The sequence below is a fragment of the Euprymna scolopes genome, chromosome 2, assembly GCF_053919585.1.
Source record: "Euprymna scolopes isolate OS-2025 chromosome 2, ASM5391958v1, whole genome shotgun sequence".
Classification (NCBI taxonomy): domain Eukaryota; kingdom Metazoa; phylum Mollusca; class Cephalopoda; order Sepiida; family Sepiolidae; genus Euprymna; species Euprymna scolopes.
Genome location: NC_136483.1, coordinates 83709321 through 83731364, shown reverse-complemented (window position 1 = coordinate 83731364; position 22044 = coordinate 83709321). Strand labels below are relative to the sequence as shown.

Below are 22044 nucleotides of genomic sequence, written 5' to 3'. Positions count from 1 at the left end.
TCCTTTGTGTGATAAGGTATGTCCCCCTTTCTCATACTATCTAATCACGTTGACACACTGGTTCTCGTTAGATCTCTAAAAGATAGTGATGTTTAGCCTGCTCAATACCAAATAGGTGTATATAGAAGAACTGACACCTCTGCAACAAAATAGAACTTGCTAAAAATTAATGTCCTCTCCTCTGTTCAGACTATGCATGTAACTGGGAACCATTTATGAGTTTAATCTGCCTTAGAAACTTTTTCCCTCAGTGGAAGCTGGCTTAATCCGTCCATGGGTGGATGAAGCATTAGGTAACAGCCTCCTTTTTTATGGATTCACATCAAAATTTAATTTATTTTCACCTTTTGTTTTCTTTTTTAGAAGTGCATATACTAATTTTTATTCCAAATGTTTGTAATTTTTGTGCAATATGTTAACAAGCTCTATTAAAAAGAATATATCACTTTATTAGGAACATTTTAAACTATGAGATTATATGCAAGTTATGAATTGCTATAAAGAGTTGTCTTTAATATTAACTTCTATTATGATTAAATTCTCAATATTATTAACTGAGATATATTGTGATAGAAAAAATTGTTTTTGTTTAGAAAAAAAATTACTTGGTTAACAAAACAAGACTAAATTGACTCAGTAGTTTATTTTCAATTATTTATTGATACTTTTACATTATTATACCTTGTTAAACATAATATGAAAAGATTTTAGAACAAATTTGTCAATTACAGGCAAAAAAGGAAAGAAAGCACTTAATTTAAAAAGTAAGACAGAAAATAAGCTACAAAAATTTATTGCCCAAATGGTTTTTTCTTTTCAATAACTCTTTACAGGTTATTGTCAACATCTGATGTTAGATTTGCAATTGTAGTTACTGGTTAGTTGTTTGCAGCAATGTTAACTGACTTTCAGAAGTCACACATGCTGTTGAATTGCATTTCATAAGAATATCTCTCTTGAGGATGCTCCACAGGTTCTCAATGGGATTCAAGTCCCAGCTATTTGAAGGCCAGTCTGTAAGAGAATCTTCCAAAAATCCCTTTTCATTCAATAAGAATTTAGTAAACTTTGATGCATGACTTGGTATGTTGTCTTGCCTAAAGATCGTAGATCTGTGCTTAGATAAAGACTGATTCTCAAGACATTCAAAGAAATATTGCTCTAGAAAATCACAATAACATTTGGAATTCATTTTAACTCCATCTATCACCTTAAATGGACCCACAAACTCATTACTAATAATCCCAGCTCATATCATGATAAACCTCCCCTTGCTGGGTTTAAAAATTTGTCTCAAATCATGTAGCTTAAAAACCCTTTACGAACCTATTCATGGGACTTATCGAGGGTGATCCTTGATTAATTTGTAAAAAACACTTTACTGAAATCTGTTTTCATGTATTTTTTGCCCACTGCAATCTTATTTCATTCAGTAAACTCCCTTAATGCTTTTCTGGTTTACCTTGACAACATAGGAGCTCCACTGGCCTCAAATATTAACACAATTGATGTATTTGGATTTCTTATTAATTCTCTCTAGATATGTAATAAATCTTGCTTTGTTAAATTCCTGAATTCATCCTGAGACATTTTTTCCTTAGTTAAATTCCCATTGGACATATTCTCTTGATTGTTCAATGATCCTTATTTAAATTCTTGAGAAATTTAAAGCAAAGATTTTCCTTTGTTAATTGTTTTGATTATATAGTTCTTTTCATTGATTGTTCTTTTTTATAAGCTATTATACTAAATACTAGTTTTTGCAAATACAAGGTGGAATGATTAGTGTCGCCCTAACGAAAACAACACTACATCTTTATTTTAAAACACTTTGAAAAAATCAATTCAGGTAATATGATTATGTAGTGGAGCTGACATCTATATAATGTAACCACCTTCAACTTCAATATCCCCTCGATACGGGTCTGGAACTGAAAACATGCCTTTTTCACAAGCGCAGCTGGAAGCTCGGCAAATACTCAGTGGATGGCAGCGATCAGGCTGTCTTTGGCGTTGTGGGAAGTCATGTTGGTGATGTTCTTGACATATGTCCAAACAAAGTGGTCTAGCAGGTTCAGGTTGAGGAAGGAGGGGGCCAGTGAGAGAAGGGTACAAAGTTGTAGCATTCCTGAAGCCAAGCCTGGGTCTCTTTGAATCTTGATCGGCACAGAATCCTGCTGCTACAATCAGGGTCTATCAGCAGCCACCATGGGATCACCACACTTTGCAGCATATCCAGGTACACTTTGGTGTTGACTTACAAGCCGACTTCAAAGATGTAAGGTGTCATGATGCATTTTGAGGGTGCTGGCAATGGTCCTGTTGTCATAATTTGGATCGGTAGAGAGCATGAGTTGTACAGCGGCGCCTCTCAGATCTCGCTTGTTGAACATTGTATCACTTTCAGACATGATAGAAGGCTCCTATCACTTTTGGGATTTGTACACAACTGGTCAACTAGTAGATAGTCTGCAACAAAAGAAAACCGGTTTTCATTCAATGAAATCGAATCATGCCATCTTTTCTAGGGCGACAATTTTATCATTCCACCCTGTAATCTCTTGACACTGCAAATTGCTATAATTACTGAAAAAATACTAAATATTAATCTGAAATTCAAAATTAGGACTCAATTGCTTTCATGATTACTCACTATACAAAATAGTACAAATTATTTCATACAATAACACATCTTTAAATTTTACATAAAATATTTGACAATATAGTGGAACCCGGGATACGGTAGCCCTAGGATACAGTTTTTTTTTTTTTTTTTTTTTTTCAGGTTATGATGTGAAATATGTTTTTCCAGTCTCTGGTTACAGTATTTGCCCCACCTTACGGTGTTATTTATAATGTTATTTGATTATATACTGACCTGTATTTTGTTACCAATTTTTAATGCTGTATCCTGTGGTTCTACTGTACTAAAAATTCTTTAAAATGTGATAATTTATTGCATAATTTTGAAGACTGTTCTTCAATATATATATATATATATATATATATATATATATATACTTTAGTTACCACTTAATAGCATTTAAAAATTTTATTTTTTTAATTGATGATTCCATTATTCCAAACGTTTGTTTGTACATCATAAAAGTAATCTCTTAGACTTTGTGTAAATGTAAAGGAATATATTGTATTATATCAAATAGTTCATTCTCATGATTTTTTTTTAAATACTGATTTTAAATACTTATCATTATCCTAATCTTTTGTGTTTATTATAACTCAATTGTTAAGTTCTGTTATGCCTTTAACAAAGTTTCAAAACAGTCTGTAAATTAATTTGAAAAATGTTCAGCATTTTGTAAATTGAGGATATCAGAAAAAAAAAAAAAAAGCATATTTTTATACAAGCTTTAGAAAAAAATAACTCTTGGTTGAATTTAAAGTTGGCTGTTTCAGAAAGAAATACTTCACCCTTCAGACCATATAGCTTAGAAATCATCTCTTATTTTAATTAGTATTATTTCTCCTTGAAAAAAAAAAAGGGATATAATTGTTTGTCATTCAATTAAACTGTATAGAATATATTTTTAAAGTAATCCATGACATTCAATTTGAGGTGGATGTTGCTAATACAGTCTTCATCATGGGGATAGTTTTTTTTTTTTTTTTTTTTTTTGAACAATGTAATTTATTAATGGAAAAATTTTTGTTTTTCAGCCCTGCTCAATACATGAACAGAACTATGTAGAAATATAAAAATATACTTGTGCCAAGTGAACTACACAATACGTTCCCAAACTGCAAAATTTTTAATTCTATCACCCTTTTAGTAGCAAATATTTTTATATTCTGCTTAAAACTGATGGTTTTTATTTCTTATATAAGATACTCACACATCTATTCCAACAGTAAACAATTTTTTTTTCATAAATAGATCAAATAGACTTTGTTACCATCAACTTTGGTAGTTATTTTTTAGTTTATTTTTGTTTAAAACAAAAATATCAAGTAACTATATAAACACACTTGCGTATTTATTCAATATGATTGTTGAAAGAAATGATTTGGATTTGTAAGCTTTGGTAGCAACTGAAATGTAATTACAAGAAAAGTGTAACAATGCACTGATAAAATAAATGAAGCCTTTTTGTTTGTAAGTTCTTATATCTGTTGATTGGCTCATCTTTAAAGTAATTGATTTTCAAAGTTTAAATCTAAACCTGCTGTTTTAGTCAAGTTAATTTTACTTTTAACTTAAAAACTAATAATAGCTCCTAAATTTTAATATAAATATAATTTTAATAACATTGGGTAACATGATTTCTTTTTCTCTCCAGATATTAAAAAATGAAAATAAATTATGTAAAAATAAAATAGATTAAAAAAAAGAAGCATTCTGGAGATGCTTCCATGTGAACGTGTCTCTCTTTTTGTCCAAGATGGAGATAGGGTATCCTAATGGATGATAGACATTTATCCAATATCTCATATATTCCAACTGACATCTTTTTAAGATTTTAACCGTTCCTTTAAGTGCAATCTCTCTTGCATTTGATTCACAGACTATATTTGCCAAGTAATTTTTGAAAGTGTTTCATAAGTTTGATTGTTCCTATAATTACTGGAATAATGGAGATCTTCCTAAGATTTCAGTTTCTTTTCATGTATTACATAAGACCTTGATATTTTTTTAAATCTTTTCCCTCTCAGCTCTGTTTAACTCAGCATTTGTCTTTTATCATTATGTCAGGTTTAATAGCTCTGTTTTCTTGGTGTGTCACTGTAAGTATTGCATAGTCATAGTGGATGGTGTATGATTTCTTTCCAACTGTTTTTTTTCTAGTATATGTTCCCAAGACTTGTTGCTGAATTTTATAGATTATCAGCAGAACCTTACAGCTGGATGTCAGGTGGCTCAAACTCTCTACTTCTGTGTGGCAGAACCTGCACTTGTTATCATTGCTTAGACCACTCATTTTAAAAGCATTGGTCATCAAGCCTTGATCTTGGCCAGCTATTATGATCTTCTCCTGGTCATAGTAGGGCTATCCTTCTTTTTAGTCAGTCTATGGAGCTTTCCTCATCTATAATCCTGACTCAATTCATCCAGAAAATACTTAGCACTGTTGATTGGCCCATTGTTCCAGTTTAATTAATTTATTTTTTTCAATGAAAATCTTAGTATATTTTTGGGGACTTTTTTTTGGCTATTTCCTTGTTTTCTGATTTTGTCAAATTTGTAAGAAAGTCTTGTTGGAAATGTTTGGCTAGTTTTGTGATGAAGATTGTTCTGCCGTATCTTTTGTGATGTTCAGAAATCATTTTGTGGTTTGGATTTTGGGATTTCATCAGATATTGTTTAGTGCTCACAATAGTGGCACTTTCCTATCATTTACTTCAACTTGATCTCTTTATGAAATGAATAAATATTTGAAAAATCCATTAAAGTTCTTGCTTACCTCTCAAACAGTGAGTTAGTAAAGGAGTTACCATAATTTTCCTCTTCCCAATTGACCATTTAAATATGTTATAGTATACCTTTCTTGTAGTCTCTTAGTCTTACTGGATTCCAGTACAAGAATTCATCTTTTCTGGTGATGTATCCAGCTTCATGCTGTTACTTGAGGTAATAGAGAAGGTGCACCATTCCCCATAAAAGTCAGTATTGGTTAGCCATATCGAGGAGGTGACATATTAGGCAGCGAATACTGTTATTTGGAATATTTAGTCAGGGTTTACTTGTTGGGAAAAATATCCTCATGCCAGGTTATCCTGACAAACCCCTGAACAGAGAGATCTTAGACATTCGAGGATGGTGTCTAGTAGGCATTCAAGTTTATCTGTATAGATATGAAAATGTTATTTCAAATTTAAACAATGATAGACATTTCATAAATGTGTGGATGCATTTAGAATACTTTCAAATATTTTTCAAGATCAAATTTGGTTTGAAGTTTTATTGTTATAAACATTGTCCTCACAAAAGAAAATCTCATTTTTCGTCACTAAATAATCAAACTGTGATAAGCCATAAAATAAAACCTTTTGTCATTAGAATATCAATTATACTTATTAACAGTTTAGATTATATTTAAAAGAAACCGTCCAGAAATACTTTTATTCCTAATCAATAAAATTTTTTCTTCCCTCTTTTTATTTTGTGTTAAATTCCAGTGTCTGAATTTTGGGTACATTTTATTTTTTTAAAAATACATTTTCTCCAATTGTTATCTTGTTAAAATTGCAGCAGATGAGGTTAATGAAGAAAACTGTTGATGGTAACTTTAGTTATTTAACTCCCCTTTTTCTTATCTAAGAGTTAATCAATTACTTTTTTATTTTGTTACAGGTCACCGTCTTCTCATTCTCAGGCATCCCGTTCTCGTTCTCGGTCGCAGTCGTCGTCTTCAAGTGGCAGCTCTCCTAGCAGACGGCCAGAAAGTAAACCTACTGAAACTAGAACCAGATCACAGTCCAAATCCCAGTCGGAGTCATCTAGATCACGTTCGAGATCAGATTCAAGGTCTCATTCAAGGTCGCGATCGCGTTCCTGGTCACGGTCTCCTGCAGCATCCCGGTCTCGTTCGCCTTCTCAATCTAGGTCATGTTCAAAGTCCAAGTCGCGTTCACGATCAAGATCTGTTTCAAATTCTCCAGAGAAAAAGAAACAACAACCAACCAAGAATCCAGATGATGTTCAGGTATATTCTCTTCACTTTTTCCCCTCCTTCATGATTCATGAAAATCTGCCAATGATTTGCTAACAAGTATTGTTTATCACATGTGTAACTCCTTTTTGAGATAACAATTCTGATTTTATGCCATCCAGATTTATTGTGTAGAAAAGTAATATTTCAAGTTTAAATTAAAGCAACAAGATTTTCAAATTTTGATCCTATTCAAATAGAAAAAAACTGTTGTCATTACCCAGATATTATAACTTGAATTAGTTTGATAGTTATCATCCTTAAAAATAGCAATTGGATTCATTCAATTTGTAAGATAACACATCACTCAATAAGTTCCGAGACTAACTAATAAAGCAGCAACTTTCAGGCAAAATTTGACTTTATTTATCAACATGATACACTGATTCCAATGCTTCTTTAATTTTATGTCTTTTTTGTATGAGGATTTGTCTTTATCCTCAATTTGAAGCCAAATCTCTGGAGCATTTTTTTTTTTGTCTAGTTCTGCAAACAGCTAGTAGTCGCTTAAAGTCAGATTAGGAGAAATGTGTGAACAATTTATATAGTTTTTTTCATTATAGTGGTTTTCTTGTGCATTGTCTTGGTGAATGAGCACTTTCTTTTATTCATTTGTTATCCAATTTTTGGTAATTTCTTTCAATGCATCTTTAATATTGTATAATATTCACTATTGATGGTCCTTCCTTTCTGATGGTAATTGAACAAAATACCCTACTCATTCCTGCTTCTGATGTTTGTGTCTTTGGTCACTTTTGACAGTTTTCACCTGCAGCTGTCCACTCGGCTGATTTGACTCTGGAACAAAGTAGTGGATCCATGTTTTATCTATTGTCACATATTGACACAAAAAACTTTTTATTGCATTGAAATAATTCCAAACAACACTCTAAATCCTCAATGCGTTATTGTTTTTGATCAAACACAGCTTTCTCATTGGCAAATGTTAATGGAAAAATTTTCACACAAGTTAAAAAATATTTTCTTTCAAAAATATTTAGTAAACTACCTCATTTTAACAAGTTTTTATTCTTGTACTATCAGTAATATTAATGTTTCTGTTTACTCTGTACCCCCCTTCCCCAATTGCTTATTATTATATGTATAGCATATAACCACCTCCTGTTTCTGTTCCATCTCCTTCTACCCAATTACTCCTTCTTATGACAATATCCTATGAAAGTTTTAAAACCCAGAATGAATATGAACAGAATATTTGCTTAAATTGGATTTCATTTAAGAAGAAAAAAATGATTTGATTGATCAAAATTCAAATTTTTGAATTGTAGAAACCCAAGGAACCAGAAGAAGAATCAATGGAAGCTGATAAAGCCGCAAACCCTAAGGTTGAAGAATCTGTTGCTAAAGAAGAAGAGAAGGATGTTAAAGCAGAAAAGAAAGAGAAGGAAGAAAAAGAAGATGGCGAGATTGCTGCTGATGATAGGTTAGTGTAGGAATTGAAGAGAGTGCCCCCTACAAAGATGTCTTGGTTCTAATATAATTTTTTGAAAATTGTTTTTGATTAATCTGAATAACTATATATGCATTTGATAATTCTGAAGAAAGCTTAAAAATGCATTACACCTTTTTTTGCTGTCCAAAATCTTATTTTCTTTTTGCTTGATGAATCTTATTCAAAGGAGATTTTATGATTTTGAGACAATAACATCTCCCTAGCCGCAAGTTTCCTAATCTGTCAGTCCATTCCGTCAATGTTTTCATGAATAGTTTTATGCATGAACACCATCCATAAATACATTTGATTATTGTGCAGAATAGTTGTTCACATGAGAAAGTTCTTGTTGAATATGACAACAAATCACCTTTTTTATTTCTGTAGATCCTTAGAAACTTCCATTTGCTAGGCAGTTACACATGTTCAGAATAAAAAGGCATAAATTTATTGCTTTCCAAGTTTTCTATTTTAACATCTAAATGGATTTTTAAGTTACTCTTTAATCTATCTTAATGGCTGTTCAAATCCTTCTGCTTCTTGTGTGACCATTTACATATTAAAATTGTTGGAAAGGTATTAACCAATATTTACTCCCTAGTTAATACTTGACAAAATGAAAGCAATTTATCTTCAGTGGATTGTTAATCATAGTTGTATATTGCTGTTAAATAACTAAAACAAAAATGGGGAGGGAGATATAAAAAAGGCAAACCAATCCAATTTCTCCATTTTTATCTTGTAGTGATTTAGAGAATGAAGGGTCACAACATAAGGAGAGCAATTCTTCAGTAAGCAAAACTAACGAGGTAAGATATTGTACTTTATATTACATCTTTATTGTTTTTGGGGAGGATACTGTTCCTTTTTCTTTTTTAATAATTGTCTTATTTTGTTTTGATTTTTAGAATTGCAAAAAAAAAAAAATTAAATTTCTGTTTTTCTTCTTCCTGTCTGTTTGACCTCTCAACTCCTTCCTCTTATTGACCACCATCTATTGAAATGTGGCATCTCTTTGACTACTGTATTCTCTTCACACTTGTAATAAATAATACAAGTGATTGCTGAACTCTGTATTTGAATCTAAAATGTGTCCTGCATAGGTTTTTCTTTATATTTTCATTCATGTACACCTTCTTTGTGTGTGTGTGTGTGTGGGTGTGTATCTACATGAAAGAGTTTGCCATTATCTTTTTTTTTTCTTACGGTAAATAAAATATTTCCTTTTCTCTTCCTCTTCATTGTATTGGTGAGTTTCAAATTTTTTATAATTAGCTGGAGTAGATGTTTATAATAATGAAATGCATAACTAAGTGCAAAAAGAAAACAAAGTTTAAAAAAATAAAAATGAAACAAAAATACTTCAAAACAAAAACATGGTGAAAATAGGTTACACAACTGAATTGAGGAATCTAAGAACATGAGATAATTCCTATAGATTTTGAGTTTTCTATGTTTAATAGTTTGGGTGTCAAGAGGCTGCATAATGAATATTAAGTTGAAGATTAACAGCCATAGATTTACTCTAGGGTCTATTTTAAAATTATGATTTAAAAAAAGAACATTTCCATTTTATTGACATCTCTAGGCAATTCTAAAAGATACAGTTAAATAACAAAAGTATTCAAGCCCAACTCTAAATGTCTGTAAAAGGATCTTAATCTCTACTATCGTTTGTCTTCACTTTCTCTCCTAATTTTATTCTCCCGTTTTTTATACTTTGCTAAATGAAGGGGAAATGTCCTAAAAGTAAATGTAAACCAAACATTGTTGTTTTTACAGAAAATAACAAAAGTTGAAAGACTATTTCCCATGTTTCCATGCTCTTTGTAATAGAACTTTTGTTTCATTCTCTTTTTTAACAATGAAGAAACAATGTTTATATATCATTTCTTAAATATTCAATTTTGTTTTTCTCTAATAAATAATGAAAAAGTGTTTTACAATTAACTTTTTGGTTGTTTGAGATGACAAGGGTGAATTTAAATTCATGTGTTGGGTTTATGAGCACAACTGTACACCGATATTCAACTTTTGCCTTTAAACTTTAATTCCAGCCATAAATTTGTATTTATCAGCATGAAGATTTCAGAATTATTTTGGAATTTTGCATTGTCAAAAAACAAACATGCTTCAGACATTTTTGTTCCATGTATTAATAATTGTTTAACATTATTTACTACAATAGCATTTAAAAATTGAAAATAATTTTACAGCCTTTAAATTGTTAAATAGAAAATAATTTCTGGTTTGAATTAAAGTTTAAAATCAAGTCAAGTACTATGAATTTTTGAAGATCCACCCCCTCACATCAAAAAACCAAAATCTTAGAATAAAATTTAAAAAAATTCTGAATGTCTAATTTGAAATGGTTTTATTTTTACTATGGTATTCTTTCATGCAGATGGTATTCTTTTGTTTTTCTAATTGCAAGTAATTTTGTCTCAGAATCTATTCATGTGTGTCTCGGTAAAACAGACTTGCTTATCAGTTTTTATTTCATTGTTAAAACAAATCTCTTAAGATTTAAAAGATTTTAAAATTTTCTTATCAATTAAGCTGACATTGTTATTTAAAAATAGTTTTCAATCTTCCGTACATATTGTTTACATGCATATAAAATTGTAATATCATGAAATGGAAGATATTGGCTATTTTGTATTTTTTTTTTCTAAAATCTTGCATTTTATGTTTATTTTTTTTATTCTCTTTAAAAGCAGTTATTTTCCATATTTGCTCACACATTGTAGATTCTGAATTGTTTGTAGGACACATGATCAACTGAAATGTACAGTTATAATCTTTTGTTAGACGGTCAAAATACTGTTAAATAATATTTTAAATTTCTCAAAGTTAATATTAAAAACTAAATTCTCTCCCTTTATTATTCTGTTATCTTTTAGTTTATTATACATTAGTTTTTATAATTAAGTCTTTTGGTAGCATTTCTGTTGTACACAACACATGTATATGACCCCCCCCCCCACCAGTAACACAATTATTGCCAAATTTTCAGATTATGATGCATACTTGGGATTAAGGTTTGTCAAATTAATCAATTATTCAAATCAAAAATGCATTTTTATTTCTTTGAAATAAGTCGGCCATTTTAATCTTTTGTTTATAGTAAAGAAAAGAAAATGAATGTATAACTCATCGAAATTTGAAAGAAAGGGGAAGCATTTTCAACTGTTGAATAGAAAATATTTTCTGGCTTTAAAATTATTAGCAAATCTTTGTACATTAATAGATTGAAAGTTTGGAAAACTATTTACCTTTTAGTCATTTTATAGAGATTAACATAACTGTATACCAATTTGGTTCACTTAATTTAATGAACTTTAATTAAATTTAACTGTAAAAGTCTTATTTAAAAATAATCTGGTAAAAACTCTCAAATATAAAGGCATGATTTTTGAAAAACTAAAGAATGGAAATCAAAATACTCTTGCTCACTACTAAGTAGGTTTGATGAGTTTAATATTAAAAAATAAACCATTTTTGGCATTTTCAAATATATTACTTTTTTAATAATCATTTTGATATAAAAAAGGGGCCAACAGTAATCCTTTTTTATATTAAAATAAGTTTGAATTTGATTTCTCTAAATATTAAAAATGTGAGTTTAAAGAAAAATCATAATCTGCAAATTTGGTGCTTAATAAGTAATTCAAAGAATTCAATAATCCATTAATATTGGGAGGTCTTTTTGCACATATGTAAAGACTGTTCATTGGTATTAATATTTTTCATTTCATATGTAAATTGTCAATTCAATAAGTTTATCAATGTACATTTCAGTTGTTGATTTTAAAAAGTCAAATACAGTTTTGTTGTCAGAATACAGTTAAGCTCCCATTTATTTTAACATTTTGGAATTTAAAAAAATTTGGGTATCAAAATTTAAGATAAACACTGAATGCGCCTTTCTCCTCCTTTCTCCTATTTGATACTATTTTTTGTTGTGCAGTACCTCCCCATTGTTTTTAATTCCACCTTACTGTCTACTCAATGCAATAGAGAATTGCAAATCTTCTGGGAGCAGTGAAGAGGGGCGATCATCACCATCAGGCGCTTCTAGGTGTTGCTCTGAAATTGTTACCCGACGCGGCTCTCTCACCCTTGTTGACCCCCTCTGTGATGACCAGTCGTTGAGTATGCAGGAGAAAAGCTGTCTACTACGAATGAAACCAGAAAAAAAGGACGCATTGACCTGTTATTGCAATCCATGAAAAAGGCTATCTTCACACAAGAAGACGTCCTTTTTATTATAAATGAAAAAGGATCGTCTTTGCAGATGATAACTTTACTCGGCACCATTCTTCATCACCAACTTATTATACTGTGCCTTTGCATTCTTCCAAGATGTTGTCTATGGCATATTTAACTGTGCTAGAAAAATTCCTCACAAAAAATGGCCCATGTTTTTTTTTTTTCCATGACAACAAAAGTTTTGATGAAACCTTGTCATCAGTCTTGAAAGTTAATTATTACCAAACTCCAAGATAAAAATTAAATTGTATTAAAAAGTACAAAAGGCAAAACTGTAATCAAATGCAGCACAACCAACAAATGACATCAACTACAACCATTTTTCTTTTTGAATGATTCGAAGGCAGACACTAAAAGAGACTTTTTATTTATTCGATGTTGTCTGAGTTTGAATAACCAATATTCATACCAAAAAAGTCTTCCAAAGAGACTCTTCTGTGGAACCATAACAACTTATATTATGTGAAAGAATATCTTACAGACTAACACTTCACCATTAAACATCTACTGGTCACCTTACAATCTTTGTGACTGTCTTCTTTCTGCTTACTGAATGAGACCAATGCAAAATCACGTAATTTATTACTGCTTGAAAGTATAATTGACACATTCATGTTTCTAGTGTATTCACATAAATCTCTAAAAACAATATTTTGATTTTTAAAGCACAAAAGACTGAGATTTTTTTATTTTAGCTATTAAAAAAAAAAAAAAAAAATGAAAGCAAACAAAAATGTAAATTTCAACGCTTGTGAAATTTCTAATTTTTTTTTTTTTTTAATATGGAGAGAACATTTTTTTTTTTTTTTTTTCCACAATGACTTTTAAACTTTCAAAAATGTTATTACTTGTTGGATGTTTCTTGCTTTGTTTAAACATCAAAAACGGTAAACACTCAGCCATAAAAATGTGAACTTCATGGGCAACATTTTATTTGAACATTGAGAAAACTAAAAAAAAGCTAATACAAAAAATAAAGCCAATACAAAAAAAACAAACAAAAAAACAATGTTTTGCCTTATTTCAACAAAAAAAATCTCGTCATATTTGACAGCATTTGTTTGTCAATCTACGACTCTAAATCCTCATTTAAAAGTTGTTCTCTGACTTTCTCTAATTCATATGCCTTCCTTAACACAAATTTCATCAAAATAGGAAGGAACCAAAATCAATTCTGTCAACTTTTGATCAAAGTGTCAAAAACAACAAAAAAAAAAAACCTCCAATAATTTGACTGAACTTTTTTTTTTTTATTCTCACACTCTTCACACCTAAACAGAGTGGCCACCATCACGCACCAATGATACCTGAACTGACTCGGTAGAAGATATTATTTTGTGTTCCATGCCCTCACGTCATACCCATTGATGGTCCACCACTGTGATGCTGTTTGCTGATACTGGTAACCCAACCCAACACCACCACCACCACGTGATCTATAAGATGAGCTGACAGTGGTCTGATGTTCTACCCTCCCTGCGGCATGGTGGCTTCTTTGTCCATTCTCTTTGGAACCAACAGAAACAGAAAGAGAGAGAGAGAGAGGGCGTGCGAGAGAGCACACATTTTTGAGGCTGGTATTTTCGCCAATGCTTATTATACATTGGCCAGCAATGAATACTTTGGCCAATTTGATCTTTTCTTTTTTTAACATCTATATATATAAAAGGCTCTCTAGTTTATCATCTTCATCATTATTACTATTATTAGTACTACTACTACTATTGGTGTTTATCATTTCTCTTTACTAGAAACCAAAATAATAAAAAAAACAACTTAAACATAATATTCTGTTCACTTTACAGTAAAAAAATATCTATTGTTTATAGCCAACACCTAAAAGAAGAAAGAAAAAAAACATTTTCAAATTATACTAAATTTTTTGGGGCCATTTGGTGCTTTTTTATAATCACGTAGCTATGAAAAAAATGTTTCATTATTTTTCCAATAGTCCAATTTTGACATGGGGGCTAAAAGAATTATAAACTCTTAGAATCTTGGTGTATTTCCAACCTCTAATGTTCTTGTGTACTAAGTAAAAATTAACAAAACAAACTGGTTTCTCATTTTAATCAAAATTCTAAGAGTTTATGAGAATTGGAGTATCCACGTCAAAAATTAGATTTAAAAATAATGAAACATTTTTTGTGTAATTGTAAAAAACAAAAAAAAAAACAAAAAAAAAAAAAAAACAGAAATTTTATATAATTTATCATTTTTAAAAAATTTTATTTTGTGTCACACAAGATGGCTTTTTTTTTTTAACAACAACAAAAAATCCTCAATAAATGTTTACATCTAATGATGTAAAAGTAGGTATGCAAAAATTTCGCCAAATTTGCATCATTTGTTTTTTGACATTTTCAATTAATCTCTGCATCTTGTGTGGCAGAAAATACAGTAAATTTCTGAACTTCATTTCTTTAATATAGATAGAAATATGTGAAATTTAATGTAGTTTATTTTAACTAACACCAAAATAAAATATCACTCAATGGTGTCTAATTTTCTATTTTATTAATATTTACATGATACCTTTGTGTCTTTGTTTTAGTGGGATTACGTAGATTAGGATTTCTCTTGATTTTTTTTTTAAATTATAATTTAAGTGAATCAATTGTATTAATTCGACTGACAGTTTTTCTAATCAATTAAATTTAGACATGGATTTTGATTGATGAATATGGAGTAAATATTTAGCCACTGATGCTATGTTTTTTTGTTTTTTTTTGCTGTAGGTTTTCTGTAGGGCGCACCTTATTATAAAAACGAGCAATGCTTAAAAAGGGTGTCTGTCAAGTTTCAATTGTGAAGATGATACTAAAAAATATATCATTACAACTAACGTTTTTATTAGTTCTCTTTATGAGAAAAAAGAATAATTAAAAATGTTATGAAAGATTATAGGATTCTCTTAACAATCAGAAATTTTTATTTTCGAGCAACAATGATATTTTGAAAATCAGATAATTTTTTAATCTGGGGAGGAATAGTTTGTATTGATTTTTTGGAATGAAAAGTTATTTGCATTGCTTTTATTTTGACTATTGTCCTTAGCTTTCCTATGTATTTTTCAACTAGGTTTATGCATGACATATAAGAATGTTCATGTCTATTATGCATAAGTGTTAATCAATTTTTGGATTTTAATTATTTCAGAAACATACAAATATTCAATCAATATTGAATAGGGAAGATCAGAGTATGCAAAAGTAATTAATATTAAATACAGAAAAACACAACTGAGGATGAACAATACACTTGGAGAAAGCAAAAGAGCACATCGGCTGAAACATAGAAAATAACAATCATCCAAAGAAAAGCAATGCAAATAACTTTGTAAAATTATAAAAGGAATTGTGCAATTTTATGTAGTTAACGGGAAATTGATCTCATTTCTGAATTTATTTTTGGTAGCCAACTTAGTAATTTACTTTTGATAATTATCAATTTAAATCTAATGAATATAAATGTATTTTTTTTTTTAATATTGATCACTATTATTTTCAGCCAAGAGAAAATAAAGATCCAATGATGACTGATAGCACCCCTCGGCCAGCTTTACAATTATGCCGTTAGTATTTTCTATTTTTCCTTCATCATATTTGTTTAACAGGCTTTTCATCTTTTCCATGATAGATATTTTAAGAAAATAAATAAAGTATGACCTTTAAGCTAAGATCCAAGTGTAGTATCTGTTCTGATGCTACACTTAAGTTAATTTGTCCTTAGTCAATGTAGGGAAAACCTTTTTATACTAAGGCAATTTCTATTTTTGTGCCAAAATGCCTCCTTTTTGAGAAACTGAAAGTCTAGTAATTGTCTGTATTTTTGAGATGAGGTGTTTTCATTGATTGAGATTGTCGGACTGACTTCCTCATCTTGATTGTTATTGTCACAACGTTTCGGACGTTTTGCCCTCCGGCCTTCGTCAGGTGTTTTATATCGAACTGGGGAACCGTTTGTTAGGAGTCTTGAACCCAACCCTTTATTATTATTACGGGGGTACCGTGTTCGGACTCCAGCTAGGCTCTGGGACATAGTTGCTGATTCTCTGTTTTGGATGTTACTTTTTTTCACTGCCTTCATTCAGGATTGAACTCAGCACCTTTGGGTAACTGTAAACTTTGATACAACGTCTAGGACCACTCGGCCAACCAAGATGAGGAAGTCAGTCTGACAATCTCAATCAAACTGAAAGTCTATTCGTCCAGTTTGTGATTGCTTTCATTTGCAAATTTTTAATTGCGCCTCCTCTTATCACATGCAATTCAAAAATTTTTTTTAGAACTATCAATTTTTTTTAAGATGTGCAAGACAATTTTGCTCTGCCTTTCTCTGATCCATCTCTCTATTTAATAGTGTTTAGTGATCCAAAATGTTATCTCTTTATGCAACATATCTCAATCAAATTCTCTTGTAGTTATAGCAATAAAAATTTAATTTTTAAATTAGTAATCTCATACAGTCTATATTGCCACAAGTAAAATTGCAGCTTTAAAGTGTGTATGTATAAAACTGATGTGATGTAAGTATAAAAAATAATTTTGAATCTTGAGATTTTCAATAAAATCATTAAGAATGAGAATATGACTTAGGGAATTGAAACATAGTTTTGGTTACAGACCAAATCATATAAGATTTTTGTGTATATAAAACTTAGTGAATTGCTATTTACTTTTGTAATTCTAGTGAAATTACAACATCGTGATGAAACGGAAGGTGAAGAGAAAACAGAAGATAAACCAACCTTGACAGCAGCATCGAATGTTCCACGTAAACGGAAATGGGGGACAAGTGTCAAACCGAATAAATCTACAACCATTGATATTTCCACAGATTCCCTAAAGGTGACCTCCCTTCTCTTTTTTTTTTTTTATCTGTTTTGTTTTTATATTTATAGATCTACTTTTATGGGGATGAAGGAAAGTTCCCCCCCCTTTTTTTTTTTTTTTGTATCATTAAGACTTCTGACAGATAAAAAAATTATTTCATCCATTTACATTGATTTGCATTGTTAATTATACTCCATTGTGAATGTTGATTAGAGTTTGGCACTCTTGCAATTTTAATTTTGCTGTTAGTTCCTTCATACCTTTGTTTTGAGTTTGCTTTCGTTTTATTATTTAGTAGTTTTTCTTTTGTGATCATGATTAGTGATTTTTGGTAAGTTATACCACTATTTTTATTCTCTTATTTAAAAAGTTATACCTAAGAGTAGAAAACAACAAAGCATTTTTAAATAAAAAATATAAAAAAAAAATTAATTGAATAGAAAATAGCACAGTTTCCAGTTTTATTGTGAAATAAGTATAAAATAGTCTTTATTTTGATTGTTTTGCTATCAATTTTAAAGCTTGTTTATTTTCAAAAAATTTAAAAAAGAGCATATGTACTGTTAGAGAAAAATATTTTGCTATAGTAGAATTTAAGGAGCTTTGTCTTTTCAGAGAAGGTGAATAAATGGGGGAGAAAAATGAAATTTTTTTTTTCAGTAAAAATAGAAAATGTTCTTTGCAAAATTTATTTTCCTTTGAAAATATTGTATGCTAAAATAAAATTATGATTGAGTCTTTCATCTAATTTAAAATTTTGATGACTGAATGGAAAATGAAATCATTTTAAACTTTTGGGATATGTTTTGTTTTTGAATATCTCATTTTGGCTTTTCTATTGTAGGGTCTAATTCCAGAGATTAAGCCAAGTTCCATTAAGGAAGCAATTTTAGAACTCGGCCATGATGATTGTTCTTTCTCTGAGCCAGAAGAAGAGAAAACGGAAGTCAAATTCAGAAGAACTGTACAGGTAGGAAGATTTCACATAAGATTATTTTCAAATTCACATATAATAAAAAAATTTTCTGCTTAATTTTTCAAATAAATTCTTTGTCATAATCTTTTAGAATCTGTGCACATAAATGTTTAGTTTCTGTAATATAAAAAGCAAAAATAAATTGACTCATCAGATGCTACAATATTGGTGTTGCCTCAAAAAAGTTCATCAATTTAACATTTGGCATCTCAAAGCATCAGAAAAATGGTTTGACATCGTTGAGCATTAATATAGTAGGCATTTTGTGCTGTCATAGTTTTAAAGCATAATCAGTAGGGCAATATTTTCAAATAAATAAAATAAAAACTGCAAAAACTATTATCGAAATGCATTAAAATTTAATGAATTAATTAAAAAAAAAACACAGAAAATTGATCGATTTTAAAACAAGATGCTTCTTTATTATAAAGAAGGATCACAATTTTTTCTGGAAAATAAATGGTTTGATCTAAGTTGCTATTTCTCATATTTTTTTGTTTTTATCTTAAGAGATTAAACTTTTGTTGCAGATGAAAGAAGAGGAGGAGGAAGAGGAAATGGAACCAGCTATTTTGACCCGTGAACGAGTAACGGATCTTGACTTAGAATTAGACAAACCAACTATCATTCCAGTGACGACTGGACTTTCCACTGGAGCTGCAACCATTAATGTAGAAAAGGGTAGGATTTAATTTGCTTTATTATCATATATCTAAGTTGGGGGAAAGGAGTAGTTTCATCTGATCTAGGTTCATCTGGAAATTATGATTATGTCAAGGTTAGGGTTATTTGCTGTTAGGTTTCCTTGTGTAAATAAGATGAACCACTTGCTCAAAATTTCAAAAAGACATTTGTGAACATGCTATTTTGGCCTACCGACAGGTTAGAACATTGGAAAGAGGTATTTTCTTTTTAAATTAAATTTTAATACTTAACCGAGAGTAATTTCAATTAATAAAAAAAAAATATATTAAATCGTTGGGTATGATTATATCTGATCTGTAAAAAATCATCATCATCATCAAGAAATGTAAGAAATACACTAGATATGACCAAATTTTTGTATTATCTAAAGAATAAATTCTACCAAAGCAGCAAAATACAATACATTATCAAAATTTGTTTTTTATTTTTCATAAATTTTAGACTCTTCTGAGAAATCTTAAAAATATAGTTTAGAATTTTTAATAAAATATTAAAATTCAGCAATATCTTTTTCTTGTTTTTGCTTATGTTTAGAAATCCACTGTATATGTCTGCCATTATAAAATTTTATATAGTTCACTTTTGCAAAACAGATATTTATTTCTTATAACTAATGTTAATTTTTATGGTTCACTCTTCTATTTAATTCATATTTTTTGCTTTAGTTTTCAATTTGAAAAACTATATATTTTAATACCTTGTTGATTTTATAAAATTAAAAAATTTATTTATAACTACAATAAAAATTTTTTTATTTCATTTTTCAAAAAGTGCTATTTTACATGATTGTATTTTCAGAACCTGTTACCTCAACACAGCCGACAGCTCCCCAACAGACATCAACAACTGTTGTTGTCTGTAACAAGTCAGCTCTGACCACTCCTATTACACACAGGCGAGTAAGTCACCAGTTATCCTCTATGCCAGAGCCTGAAGAACCCATGGCAGCTCGTCGCTCTCCGTCCCCAGCACACAATCCAGTTAGTAAAATAATCCATGTCCGTAACTTGGTACGTCCATTCACTCTTGGCCAGCTGAAAGAACTTTTAAAGAGGACGGGTACAGTTGTCGACAATGGATTCTGGATTGATAAAATCAAATCACATTGTTTTGCCAAGGTGAGAATAGGGTTGATTGAGATCACATTTTTCCGTTAATTAAACTTAGATGTTTAAATTACATATTTGACTGAAAAGTAATTTTATTTGTTAGCTGAACCCATATAAATTATGTGGTATTGTTATTATTTCATTGCTGTCGATGTCCTTTTTTTTATTATCAACTTATTACTATTTTTGTCTGCTGTTGAGAAAACATATTCAAAATTCCAAAACATTAAAAAAAAATATTAGTTTTCAAAATAGAAATAAAAAACAGAACTTTAATGGCATTAGACATAAATTTTAAATTAGTAACCTTTTGGCAAAATCCAGGATTCCAAATCGGTAATAACAGAGGTTGTAACAGTTGTACTACCACAGAAATAAGTACATTATTAAATAGTTTCCTAAAGGATCCATTAATCTGAACTGGAAATATAAAGTCTATTTCAAACTTATGTTTAACCAACAGAACCTCTTCTAAAAATCTAAAATAAGATGCGTCATTTCAATTTCTATTTCGACGACTGATGTACAAAGATGTAAAAACACATGAATGTTTTTTTTGTCATTTAGTTTCTGTGTTAAGATTGTTTCTGTCTTTACTTCATTTAGTATGGTACCGAAGATGAAGCCATCTTAACGAGGAAAGCTCTCCATGGAACTAAGTGGCCATCGTCAAATCCTAAGATTTTACGTGTTGAATATGCTACAGATGATGAGGTAAGGGTTTGTTATTTTTTCTTCCTCAATTTTACCAGTCTATTTTTGCATCAAATTCTAACTTTATCAGTTAAAAATTATGCAAATTATTTAATTGCATTTCTTCTGTTCTGTTTCTCTCTCAGGTAAATTATTATCGGTCGAGAGAAGATGGCCCGCAGGATATCATTCGAGAGATTCAACAGGATGTTATGGTGAAACCTATCAAACCTACGGAAAAAAGTATACGGGAAATAAAGAAAAAAGAAGAGACTAAAAAAGTCCGTGAATGGGATCGAGGAAAGCTTCGAAGGAGATCACGTTCTCTGTCTCGTTCACGCTCAAGATCCCGTTCCCGAGAACGAAGAAGACGTGCACTGAGTCGTGAGAAGAGAGAAAGAAAAGGTTAGGGTATAAATAAAATACTTTTTTTTTTCTTTTTTGCAAATTTATAATTTAGGATTTTTTTTTCTTCTTCAAAATCTGAAATTATTAAATATGTGATTTTATTTTAATAGAGAAAAAAGTTGTTGAGGAAGAAGCACCAGCCAAATTACTTGACGATTTGTTCAGAAAAACGAAGACAACTCCTTACATATATTGGTTGCCTTTGACAGAAACTCAGGTTAATATTTTTTAACTTTCCTATTTTAAATCCCAATAAATTTGATTTGTGTAAATATATAAAACCATTGTTTTTATTTTAGATTGCTGAGAGAGAACGAGAACGACGTCAACGGCAGTTAGAACGGGAACAAAGGCGTCGAGAATTGGAGAAACAGGAAGAAGCCGAGCGAAAAAAAAGACGAGAAATGGAGGAAAAGAGAAAGGTAGAAATTTTTTTTTTAATGTGTGGTCAACTGAAAAAAATTGGACTCCTGATTCAGTAATATACTTTTGAGGTTATGTGTAGATAAAGCTATCCAAAAACAGGAGTTTAATAAGTATAATTGACAAGTCTGACAACAGTCAACTGTTGTCTGATACATGGGTGGATATTAGATTGTTTAGTGCATTCGTGTTTTATTAATGTAAAAGATTTCACATGAGATTTTAACTAAGTGAGGAAGTAATGGAAGATTTTGTTGGTTTTTGGTCTTTCCTCCCCTTCTGAAATATATTTCAACTAGCATTTCAGCCCGGCGTTGCCCGGATGTGTATGTTGAGCAAACAAAAAAAAAAAGTGGTAGTAGGAAGGCAGGCTCAAACCCTTACTGCAAAGGAGGAAAAGAATGGGGTAAAACCTGACATTTATGCTGTTATGACCACCGCTAAACCAGAAGTAACATTTTTAAAAATTAAGGCTAGACAATCTAAAGGAGAGGATAACTTT

General features: G+C 30.3%; 1 protein-coding gene across 3 annotated transcripts in view; it reads left to right on the top strand.

The window, feature by feature from the left end:
* Nucleotides 1-22044, top strand: part of LOC145293107 (uncharacterized) — a 199733-nt gene that overhangs the window by 173722 nt on the left and 3967 nt on the right. For all 3 annotated transcript variants that reach the window (XM_080139496.1, XM_080139488.1, XM_080139506.1), the window contains 12 exons: nt 6311-6662; nt 7958-8112; nt 8867-8930; nt 15904-15967; nt 17086-17243; nt 18073-18198; nt 18735-18885; nt 19708-20027; nt 20625-20732; nt 20858-21116; nt 21230-21336; nt 21419-21541. In XM_080139496.1, coding sequence (XP_079995622.1) covers nt 6311-6662; nt 7958-8112; nt 8867-8930; nt 15904-15967; nt 17086-17243; nt 18073-18198; nt 18735-18885; nt 19708-20027; nt 20625-20732; nt 20858-21116; nt 21230-21336; nt 21419-21541 — 1987 coding nt within the window. The remainder of the gene's footprint in view (nt 1-6310; nt 6663-7957; nt 8113-8866; nt 8931-15903; nt 15968-17085; nt 17244-18072; nt 18199-18734; nt 18886-19707; nt 20028-20624; nt 20733-20857; nt 21117-21229; nt 21337-21418; nt 21542-22044) is intronic.